This window comes from Mobula hypostoma, chromosome 14, assembly GCF_963921235.1.
Source record: "Mobula hypostoma chromosome 14, sMobHyp1.1, whole genome shotgun sequence".
NCBI lineage: Eukaryota > Metazoa > Chordata > Chondrichthyes > Myliobatiformes > Myliobatidae > Mobula > Mobula hypostoma.
Genome location: NC_086110.1, coordinates 2,969,925 through 2,982,515, shown reverse-complemented (window position 1 = coordinate 2,982,515; position 12,591 = coordinate 2,969,925). Strand labels below are relative to the sequence as shown.

Sequence of the window (12,591 nt, the reverse complement as noted above, 5' to 3'; positions counted from 1 at the left end):
CTGCCGGTCTTCCATACAACCTTGCCCAGGCCTGTACCCTGGAGAGTGAAGACTTTCCAGGCACAGATCCATGGTCTCGAAGACTAACGGATACCACCACACTATTACTATTTCAGATTTAAGCAGGTTAAGGTATTTTTCTCCAAATTTTCAACATTGGAAGACCCAGAATGTTGCTGCCATCTTTTGTGCTCAAAGTGACAAATAGACCTTGGCTTACTTGGAATCTCCAAGCCCAGGGAAGAGTTCACACAATGCCAGGTTATTGCAGGCACATGCAAAATAGGCATACAGGGTGAATGGAGAGCATTGTTTGTAGCTAGTTTGCATCAAACACTGGGGTGCTCTCTTCAGTTACCTGATGAGATAACCGCAGTCTTTGGCCATGGCAGAAGTTGTCAGGTGGTGCCCAACCTTCATAGAGTGTTTCAACCCTTAACCACTACACTGGCCAGTTGGTGGGTCAGCACTGGTGATCAAGCACTGCCCATCTGCTCCTGACTTCCAGCTCAACTCCTCTCGCCTGCTCCATATCCAGCGAGAGGCTCTTTCTGCTTCCTCCCCCATCCTGCGAGCTGCTTGGTTCTTGCTCTTTTCATCAAGACCCAGCATGGACAGCAACCTCCATGCCAACCTTGCCAGGAACCCTCTACAGCTGATCTCCATGGGGAATAGCCGTGTCTGCCATCCTTTGTCACTGCACTCTTGGACTAAGGGCTGGTACTTCGGGACCTTCGTCTTGTGAGTCTCCTCGCAGTCTTCCTCCCGTGGTACTCTCAGCTCTACTGGGATGATTTTTTTGTCTTTGGTGGACCACAGTACAATGTCTGGTTGAAGTGTGGTTTACACCACCTCTGGTAACAAAATTTCTGATGAAGAAATGCATAAGGGCTCCAGTTTTCAAAGCTCTGCCCAAGTGATCTTACGCTTGGGACAATCCCATTTTGTCCAGGCTCCCAGTGACCCCAGCTCCACTGCATTTGATAACCGCCTTTCATCCTCATGGTTCTGTACCTCGGCCTGGACCATGTCCCACCTATCCCTTGTATTTGCACTCCCTCATCATTGGAAGTGTGCAGAGCCGTCCCAGGCATGGGTTGCCGATGATGTCTCACACTTGCACACTGTCTGATCTATGGCTGAATTGGTGGCCCACTTTCATCCTGATCTTGTTGTGATTCCTACTTGATTTATTAGCTTGTCATCGGAGCCCTTCAGTGTTAACAACTGTACACTTTGTGACCTTGAACTCATCCACTACTGATGACAACAACAGCTGTAGCTGGCCTGATCTTATGTAGAGCCCCACTGAAGAAAAACTTGGGAGGATTCCCAGCCACCTCCATGGGGGCTCATTGACTTTCCTCTCGATGCCTTCTACAGTGGTCATGGGGAACTCATATATCAGAACATTTGTCTGATATTTAGCATGCTTAGTGTACCCATATATTTAAGCTAATATTTTGTGACATATATGTGTAATATGTGAATGTTAATACTGTAGTATTTGCAAATAAGTAAATGCATGTGATCTATGTTGCTTACTCTGTCCAGATTTCCACAAACACGCAAGTTGTACAACAGCCTGTGAGCATCACCACCAGCCAGATTGGAGATGCCAACCCCATAAGTTTTCAGTTGCCAGAATACATGTTAGTGGAGCTCCTAACAGAGAGGCTACAGGTATGGAATGGTAACACTGCATTCAGTTGAGCAGTGCATAAACCACTGAGTCGCAATATTACTGTCCAGTTTTCTCCGTCCCCTAATATGGTAAATGGACAACTTGGAGTGATGACTATGTGATAACCCAGCTGACCTCCGGCCTGATCCAACTTCTTAAACTGACTGATTTCTGTTGGGAGGTCTCTAGATGGTGACCGTGCCTAATTTTGCTCCCTCCACATTCTACCTTGTGCTACCTATAGTCCTCCTCCATGCTGACATCAGCCAGCCGGGTATGGATGCTGATGGAGGTAAGGATGTTGTGTCTTCTGTAACAGACACTGTTAGTGAGTCGAAAGTGACTTGATTTTTCTGGAATGTGGTAGTTCCAGGTCTCAAGAAGAAAATGGTCAGGACACCCATTTACCAAACCCACGAAGCAGCTTGGGTTAATGGATATTTTCAGTTCTTTTTGTATCATTCTTGGCTCATTTGTTCTCTGTAATGCAGTATATTCTCTTGAAATCAAAGTAGTGACTATCTTTTTATCTCAATCCTACTGTTCTGCTTCTCTATTACTAATGTTATCAGTTTTCTTCTTCATTCCTTCAAAATGTTCTTTACTTCCAAATTATTAATTTAATTTATTTGCTTTTACAATTTGAATTCTAATCAGATCTTACTTTGTTCGGAATGTTTCACTTTTAACTTGCACAGCTTTCTCTGTAGTAAAGCTTCATTTCTTCTTTTCTTTCTTGTTTATTTAGTTTTAGGTTAAATCTCCCAGGTTTATTATTCTTTGCACTTTATTCATTTCAGAAACTTGCTGACATATTTTCTCCTCCTTTTCTCAGCCACTATTGCTGCTGTGCAGAACACTCTTAATCAACATCAATCCCTTCATATTTTTCATCTCAGTCTACATAGATTCTGATTCTTTCTTAACTAGAATTGCTTCGGATTCTGCTACCTATATCTTCTCACTAATTAGCACAGCTATCCAGTCTGTTTCTTTGATCTGTATGCTTTCTGGATGTGTCATAACGTCCAATAATTAACTAGCAGACACGTTCTTTGCTGTCTCTGACTGATTTCTACCACATAGTTTCTGCAAACCACTATCCACCTTGTGTATTGTCTTTTTTGCTGTACCCAATTTATTAGTTTTTTTCATATTAGTTTCTTCCGTCTTTATTTTCAACCATCATTTCTTTTGCTATGTTTTATTTACTGGCTTTTTAAGTCAATCTTTATTTTTTCCCTTTATTTGACCTTCACATATTCTTTTTTAATCTTTAGACATGTTATTTCTCGCAAACCAGTTCTGCTTGTTACTTGTTTAAAGTCCTACCTCTGGCCCTGTTTAATTTAAACCAAACATTTAACAAATGGTTTGATTTGTATCAAGCTGGCATCTGTTAGCATTTAGCACTCATGTATGATATCTATATTCCTGTCTTAAATTTGAAGAATATTATGAATTAATTGAAATTCTCCTTGTCCAGTTACTGGTGATGTTGTTTTTGGGTTGCTTGTGAAAACTTTCACTGTTACATAAATGGGCATCTGTGTTTATAAATGAACCATGACATTTCAGATCATTTTTTTGTTGTGTGAGGATGAAGCCCCTCAGAGGAAAATAAATTCAGTGCTGAAATGAATTTTATTGTGACATTTTAACTCCTGAGACACAAGCAGACTGTACTGGAAAATCTCAGTGGCCCAGGCATCACTTGTGGAAATTAACACAGATAACATTATCAATAAGATACTAATAAACTAGACTCTTGTTTCTCCCTCCACAGCTGCTGCCTGGCCTGCTGATTATCTTCAGATATTTTATTTAAGGTTTCTAGCTTTTATATCATCAATTAACCTGTTTTCCCTCCCAATTTCTGTTGTAGCTGAACGACTGTTGCCGAGGGGTTGTATTTGATGGACTGGAGAACCAGCACAGTAACAAAGAAACCTCGACCCTCCAAGCTGTCCTGAAAGCAATTAACAATCGACGTCACATCTACTTTATCACCCTCAGTCAGGACTACTCATTAATGAAAGCCAAAAAGAAAGCTAAGCTTCAAGCGGAAGGTGTGTGTTTCCTATACAAGGCTGTACAAAAATAGTCACTTTGAAATGAATATTAACAGTATTTTTTCATGTGAAGTTTTAAGTGTATCAAATATTGGGAAAAGGAACATTTTCTACTTCAGTAGTGCCATGCTAGAAATAGCTTGGTTCTAATGCAGAATAGAAATCCTCCATAGGTGCTTTGCCAAAATGTTATTAGTTATCCCTTCTGATTCAATGGGGCATGTTTCCAGATCCTGTTTTTAGCAGGATAGTACCATATTCACCTGTTCGAGTTTGTAAGGAATGTTTTGGGGACAGAGAGGGAAGTTAGGTGCCAGATTAGGGTTTAGGGACAGAAATGTGGGGTAGTTAGAGGTCAAATTAGTGTTTAGGGTCAGGAACACTTTCCCACAGGTCAGTCTGGCGAACATTTACTGCAGTCCCTCTAGGCAAGCATATATCATCTTAGGTAAGGAGACTAAAATTGCACACAATTTTCTAGGTGTGGATAACTTCACACTTATCCACATTAAACTGCAATTGCCAAGTTTTTGCCCACCTGCTCAATCTGTTTGTTGGCAGGAAAGCTGTTTACATCCTCCTCATAGTTAACAATCCCACCCGATTTACTATTGTTAGCCAGCCATTAAACATGGCATTCCATCTGTTCATCTGAAGCGCTGATACTTACCATGAGTGGCTGAACACAAGCACTGATCTGTGCAGCTCCCTAGTTTAGGTTAGAACTTCTTCACTTTCTAAGTCAATGAAGGATTTCAGTCTGTTGTGGACATTCTTCCCTCATGTCTGCACAGCAAGGTTGTTAACTAACCTATCTTGGCGCACTGTTGTCTTTACTTCCTCGTCCAACCACTTCAAAGGATATGTTTATTTCTTTTCTCGTCTACTAACCAATCTTGGGTCTCTGCACATACATTGCCCTCAAAACCATGCAATTCATGTCAAAATTCAAGACCTAATTTTATTTATCATGCATAAATTGAAACATTCAATGAAATGTGTTGTTTGCATTGACAACCAACACACCTGAGGGTGTGCTGAGACAACCCACAGGCATTGCCACACATTCCGTTGCCAATATAGTTTGGTAGAACAACACAGAACACAACGAGCAGCAAAACACTAATAGCAAAGCAAGTCGCTGTTCCTCCCTCCAACCCACGCACATGCACAGTCCCTTAACCCCAAGACAGACTCCAGAAGACCCAGATTCAGATGAGGCATGCAGATGTTTGGTCTTCTGACTATCCAGTTGACTCGTAGAGCTTCACAGAGTTAGGGCTCCAGCCAATGGTCCTGGACTTCCACTATGAACCTCAGGCCTTGATCCTCGGCATCGACCACAGGGACTGGCAATCACAGAACACTAGGCCTTCACAACCTGGTATGGAAGTTGTCATGTCCAAGACCGAAAGAAGCTGCAGAAGATCGTGAACACGGCGCAGCACATCACACAAACCAATCTTCTGTCTGTGGACTCACTTTATACCACACGCTGTCGGAGCAGTGCTGCCAGGATAATCAAGGACACGACCCACCCAGCCAACACACTTTTCGTTCCTCTTCCCTCCGGGAGAAGGCTCAGGAGCTTGAAGACTTGTACAGCCAGATTTAGGAACAGCTTCTTTTTAACTGTGATAAGACTGCTGAACGGATCGTGACCCAGATCTGGGTCATACCCTCCAAATAGCCGGACCTGCCTCTCGGTTTTTTTTTGCACTACTTTACTTCCCATTTTTCTATTTTCCATTTATGATTTATAATTTAAATTTTGAATATTTACTAATTTTAACTATTTTTATTATTTTTAATATTTAATATTTGTAATCCAGGGAGTGTGAAAGCACATAATCAAATATCGCTGTGATGATTGTATGCTCTAGTACCAATTGTTTGGCGACAATAAAGTATAAAGTATAACATCCACATGATGCTCAAGATGACACCAAGCTATGCTCTCTGTTGATATCACAACTCAGTTTTAGTTATTTTTCTGGATTTTTTTGGGATCGTCAGAATGGTTTTGGGAACAGAGAGGGGCTTTAGGAACAGGATTCAGAGGACAGGCCAGAGTATTAAGTCTTAAGTCACCACTTCTCATTTGAAGAACAACAACATGGATGTGGGACATCCTCAGACCTGTTTGGGATGTACCTTTGACAGACTAGTGTGGACAAAGGGTCGGCGAGTTGTCGGCAGGTTCCAGAGTCAAAGTTTCAGGCAGGCAAAATAAGGTCAAATATTCCCCTTGGTTTGTGAATCAGTGAGACCAGAATACAAGTCCTAGTGTTCTGTGATTGCCAGTCCCTGTGGTCGATGCCGAGGATCAAGGCCTGAGGTTCATATTGGAAGTGCAGGCCCATTGGCTGGAGCCCTAACTCTGTGAAGCTCTACGAGTCAACACTAGGCCTTGTATTCTGCTCTTAGTCCACTAGACATAGGAGCACAGTTAGGCCATTCGGCCCATTGAGTCTACTTTGCCATTTCATCATGGCTAATCGATTTCTTCTCAACCCATTCTCCTCGTAATATTTTACAACCGGACTAATCAATAACCTATCAACCTCCACCTTAAATGCACTCAATAACCTGGCCTCCACAACTGCCTATGGCAGTGAATTCCACAGATTCACCATTCTCTGGCTAAAGAAATTCCTACTCATCTCTGTTCTAAATGAATGTTTCTCTATTCTGAGACTGTACCCTCTGGTCCTAGACTCCCCCACTTCTGAAACATCCTCTCAGTCTAGGCTTTTCAACATTCGATAGGTTTCATTGCGATCAGCCGTCATTCTTCTAAATTCCAGCAAATAAAGGCCCAAAGGCATCAATCACTCCTCATACGATAAGCCTTTCATTCCCAGAATCATTCTTGTGAACTTCCTCTGAATCCGCTCCAATGTCAGCACATCCTTCCTTAAATAAAGGGCGCAAAACTGCTCACAATACTCCAAGTGAGACCTCACCAGTGCCTCAAAGCCTCAGCATTACAACCTTGCTTTTATATTCTAGTCCTCTTGAACTGAATGCTAACATTGCATTTGTCTTTCTCACCACTGATTCAATCTGCAAGTTAACCTTTAGGGAATCCTGCACAAGGACTCCCAAGTCCATCTGCACTTTGGATATTTGAATTTTCTCTTTTATTCTTTTGTAGCAAAGTGCATGACCATCCACTTGCTAACATGTTATGACAGGATTTCTGAAAATCCTGTGCTGCAGAGAGTTGTAGATATAGTCAGCTCCACCGTGAGCAGAACAGTGAGTACATCTTAAAGCTGTTTTGGATGGCCAGTTCATATTTAAATTACTATAGTACCCTTGCTTCCTGTTCCCAGTCAGGATGAGTTTATTGTCTGCCAAGGTGAGCTGCAGGTTCAGTGAAAAGTTTGTGTACAGCAGCTTCTCAGGCATGTAGCTAAAGACATCTTTAATTTCCTCTTCCGTTCCATCGCCTTTGATTCCCATACTGTTTAAGGCCTAATGACAACACCCACCAACTTGGTGCTCCGTAGCTGCAGTCAGAATGTTTTTACATGCTCCTGTGCTTAGCCCATGTCCCTTCACTAGTGCACTGACTATACCCTTCACTATCAGTGTCATCCCACCTTGTATTCCATTTTCACTATCTTTCCTAAATTCCAAATATCCCAGCTGGAGTCATCCAGTATCTATCTATCGTAATGGTAGTCACATTGTATAAGTTTTACACCTACTTGTCTTGTTAAATTGCCCACCTTGTAATGAATGCCTTGCCTACTGAGGCAGGATGTTTAGTTTAACCTTATTTTTTAGATGTCTTAACATTTTTATTTTCACCCACACCAATTTCTGTTCCTCCTAGCATGTGACAGCATAGTGTCACGTACCCCGTGACGGTGATAAAGAAACCAGCAGAAATAGAAACCACTTTGGAGTCCAGTATTGCTATAAACTATTAATATTTATTAGTAACTACGCAATACAGTAATATCAATGTAAATAAATCAGACAGGTTAGTGTTACGTACCCCGTAACTGGGTTGCCAAACCAGCAGAAATGGATCACTCAGTTGGAGTCTGGATTACTAGAACTAAGAAAGTTTTATTAAAGAAACAAGCAACACAGTAATCGAAAGGATAATAAATGCAACAGTTCAGCAATGATAAAGACACATGTGCACAGAATTAAGATAACAGCATCAATCAAGCTCTGTCGTTGTCTAGGGGTAAATGACCAATTTCAAAGTGACTCAAAAGTCCAGTTCGATTTAGTTCAGTTCACAGTAATCGTTGCCATGGCGATGGACAACGTGGGGGGGAGGAAGAGAGAGAATGAGAACGACTGATCATTCAGAAACAGCTTCCACTCACAGACTGGCGATATTGCTCACAAGCAGCTTTCGGGCGTGTCCTTGGTGATGTCACCTGAGGTCACGGACTGTGACCCCTCCTCCAGATGCGGTCGATCCTCTGCAGTGAACCTTTGCACCCAAGCGAGGGTGGACACACACCGGGTTCCCGCTGATCGTACCTTTCCACCCTGTGCGTTTATGGTCCGGTACTTCCCACCGACTCGTGAGAGGCGCACCGCTTCCAGGGTCTCATTACCTCGGGTGTCGTGTGTTTCCTGCCTTAGCGAACCTGTCCCTTTTTATCCCCCTGCTGGGGTATCGCCTGTCCATCACTTCAAACAGTTCAGGGTTCAAAGGGGGAGCCGCTCTAGACAATACCCAGACTGATGGCTCCTTCATTAACACCTCCAAATGCTGCTTCATTGTTCCTTATCTCTCCTTCCCCTGAGGACAGGTGGCAGACCAACTGCTGATGCCACTGATGCTAGCCCAGGCCAGCAAACATCTTAATTTATGTGTATTCTCGTCACATTAGCAATGATTATATATATAGGTAAGTAAATCAGTAAGTGTGGAAATAGATATATGAAAAACAAAGCTTATTTAAGTCTCGGGGTAAAAAGATACAGTCTTACAATGTTGAGTAAAGTTCAGTTCAGTTCGTGGTATTTAGTTGAGTAGTGATGGAGAGAGAGAGAGAGAGAGAGAGAGAGACAGAGAGAGAGAGAGAGAGAGAGAGAGAGAGAGAGAGAGAGAGAGAGAGACAGAGAGAGAGAGAGAGAGAGTGAGAGTGAGTTGAGTCTTCAGGTGAGCTGATGCCGTTGATCTTCTCATCGTCCTCCGAAATCCTTCACAAGTCACCGACTGTGATTTTTTTGTGACTGTGATGGTTTTCCTGTGGTGGAGCTATCACCCCGGCAAGGGCAGACACATAGACAACTCCCCACCAGTCAACCCCTTCTTCACCGCTGGAATAGCAATTTGGATCGATCCGCCTGATCGATCCTCCAAAACCCCCTTTCTCTGCGGGCACAACAATGCTCATTCAGTGTCCAAGATCATGTGTCTGAGGTCTGTATCATCTGACCTCCCATTGATTTCACCAGGCTGAGCATCACCTGTCACTCAAAGCGTCCCTCCTTCCTTTGTCTGTTAGGAATGTGAGCAGGCAACACGTCCTTGGAAGTGACATCAATAATGTCCTGTTGGTCACCATAGCAACCTTCGAGCTGCTCGGCCTTTATCTCCAAAGTAAAACCCCAAAGTTAACTCCCATGTCAGTCCAACCGTCAATCTTCGTCTCTCTCTCCTTTCCAAACAAACCATCAATGATGAATATCTCTCTCTGTCTCTCTTCAAACAGTTAATAGGGGCACTCCTGGATCCCCTCACTATAGCATAAGTTTCACTGCATTCTTGTGTTTAAATCCAAGGTTCTTTTAGATGTTAGGAACGAGGCATAAACACATTGCTTCCTATCATTTTATTGAGAAGATAGAATAAAGAGAACAGAAACAGAACAATGATAGGGTGTCTTACTACTTGAAGTAAAGAAAAGATGGTGCCTAGTATAAAACAGTTACTTTTATACCTAAGACAATAAAACAACTCCATAGATAACAATAATCCAAGTAGAAAATACTTACTTAATATTACAATAAAATTAACCAATGAGCAAATACTACCCACTTAATGAAAGAACTAAGAAGCTTTCAGAATTATACTTTGTATAGCCACCTGAAGCATATTAAACTGCTATATAGAAAAGCTACTTAAAATACAAACAGATAATTGATAGCTAAACTGCAACAGTCAGATCCAACAGTTTCAATGTAAGACTGTTAGCCCCCAGCTCGATCTCACCACCATCCATCTGTCTCCATAAATAAAACATCTAAATATGTTAAACATGAACTTCTTACAAGTAAATCTGGTAAAGATCAAAGCAGTGGCTGAGAAACTCTGTTACTTGATTTTCTCCGTGACATGATAGAATGTTATCAAATAGATAACTCAAACAACAGGAATTCTGCAGATGCTGGAAATTCAAGCAACATACATCAAAGTTGCTGGTGAACGCAGCAGGCCAAGCAGCATCTATAGGAAGAGGTGCAGTCGACGTTTCAGGCCGAGACCCTTCGTCAGGACTAACTGAAGGAAGAGTGAGTAAGGGATTTGAAAGCTGGAGGGGGAGGGGGAGATCCAAAATGACAGGAGAAGACAGGAGGGGGAGGGATGGAGCCGAGAGCTGGACAGGTGATAGGCAAAAGGGGATACGAGAGGATCATGGGACAGGAGGCCTAGGGAGAAAGACGGGGGGGGGTGACCCAGAGGATGGGCAAGAGGTATATTCAGAGGGACAGAGGGAGAAAAAGGAGAGTGAGAGAAAGAATGTGTGCATAAAAATGAGTAACAGCTGGGGTACGAGGGGGAGGTGGGGCCTAGCGGAAGTTAGAGAAGTCAATGTTCATGCCATCAGGTTGGAGGCTACCCAGACGGAATATAAGGTGTTGTTCCTCCAACCTGAGTGTGGCTTCATCTTTACAGTAGAGGAGGCCGTGGAAAGACATGTCAGAATGGGAATGGGATGTGGAATTAAAATGTGTGGCCACTGGGAGATCCTGCTTTCTCTGGCGGACAGAGCGTAGATGTTCAGCAAAGCGGTCTCCCAGTCTGCGTCGGGTCTCACCAATATATAAAAGGCCACATCGGGAGCACCGGACGCAGTATATCACCCCAGTCGACTCACAGGTGAAGTGATGCCTCACCTGGAAGGACTGTTTGGGGCCCTGAATGGTGGTAAGGGAGGAAGTGTAAGGGCATGTGTAGCACTTGTTCCGCTTACACAGATAAGTGCCAGGAGGGAGATCAGTGGGGAGGGATGGGGGGGACGAATTGGTTAAATAGATAACTCAGATAGCTTAACGTGATCAATATTTATTCCACTAGAATGCAGATACATACTTGGAAATTTGATTAGGGTTTCCTGTACATTTGCCTCCTCTCAACTCTCCTCTGCTCCCTGCCAATCTCAGCATTGCCCTTCATCCTCTCAACATTCCACCAATCTTCTCCATGTCCATCATCCTCATGACCAAGCTATCAAAACTTGCCTTGCCAACTCCACATGGGCCTGAGACTTTTCCTGCGCAGTGCTATCTGCATGGAGTTTGCATGTTCTTCCTGTGAATTAGTTGCTTTTCTACCGTCCTGGTTCCTCTGGTATCCTCCCATATCTCAGAAGCAAGCTGGTGGGTTCATTGTCTGCTGTAAGATCCCTCTAGTGTAGATGGGTGGTATAAAGAATCAGACTGGGCATGTGATGTATGCTTTATAGAAGTAGGTGGGAGTGTAAAGTGACTTAATGAGCCAGTATAGCATCTGTGGACTAAAGAGCTCTGTCTATATTGTAAGGAAATATAAGTAATATAACCATGTGTGAAAGTTCCGTTCCATCACACAAGGGGCTCCTGCACGGTGGTATATTGCCCAACTACTAAAGCCCTAAGCTGCAGAATCCTCTTGGTAACCTATATGCCTCGTATGTTTCTTTCCTATTCAAGATATTCCTTAAATCCTGCCAAATGACTAAGCCTTTTGCCATTTTATGTGACATGAAGTGAAATTTTGTTTGGTGACATTTGCAGTGAAACACCTCTGCAAAGTTAGAGGTTCCATATACACACAATTTATTATCATTATTGCTACACATGGACCAGGTTCTAGCCTCTGAAACTAACAGATTCCTGCCAAGTTTTTAAGAGCAGTACTTATGAAAACAGCAACAACAAATTTGAAGCATTGATTGTGTGGATAGTCAGAGGCTTTTTCCTAGGGCTGAAATGGTTAACATGAGAGGGCACAGTTTTAAAGTGCTTGGAAGTAGGTACAGAGGAGATGTCAGGGGTAAGTTTTTTCACACAGAGAGTGGTGAGTGCATGGAATGGGCTGCCGGTGACAGTGGTGGAGGCGGATTCAATAGGGTCTTTTAAGATAGGTGCATGGAGTTTAGAAAAATAGAGGGCTATGGGTAACCCTAGTCAATTTCTAAAGTAAGTACATGCTCGGCATAACATTGTGGGTTGAAGGGCCAATATTGTTTTCTGTGTAGGTTTTCTATGTTTCTAAATTGAAAGATAAGATACAAGATGTGTATCTGGACAGGATATGTCCCTAATATTTCAGTGAAGTAGTTGTAACATTTGTTTATCGGTCTTTGGTGTGGAGTTTGACCTGACTCCTGAGTGAATGAGTCTTGGTACGCTTGTTTCAAGGGGGTTCTGGGAACTACTTCTGAGCATGGAAATATAAGTTCAAGAGAAGGCCTTGGACTGTTTAGCTGTTTAATTTGTTTTCTGATATCCAAGAAGATTTCCTGCTGAGGAAAAATGTTAAAACCTATAAATTGTGTCTGTTAACACTGGTTTTCCATGCAAAATTTTACATAAAAGTGTCTTCGCTCAGGTTAGATTGTTCCAACCATGTCCAGGTCAAACTATGTC

The 12,591-nt window shown here is 42.7% G+C and overlaps 1 protein-coding gene across 1 annotated transcript in view; it reads left to right on the top strand.

The window, feature by feature from the left end:
- hydin (HYDIN axonemal central pair apparatus protein) overlaps window positions 1-12,591 on the top strand; it is a 977,428-nt gene that overhangs the window by 623,155 nt on the left and 341,682 nt on the right. Inside the window, exons 42-43 of the mRNA XM_063066586.1 lie at window positions 1,555-1,683; window positions 3,570-3,753. Of these exons, the coding sequence (XP_062922656.1) occupies window positions 1,555-1,683; window positions 3,570-3,753 (313 nt within the window). The remainder of the gene's footprint in view (window positions 1-1,554; window positions 1,684-3,569; window positions 3,754-12,591) is intronic.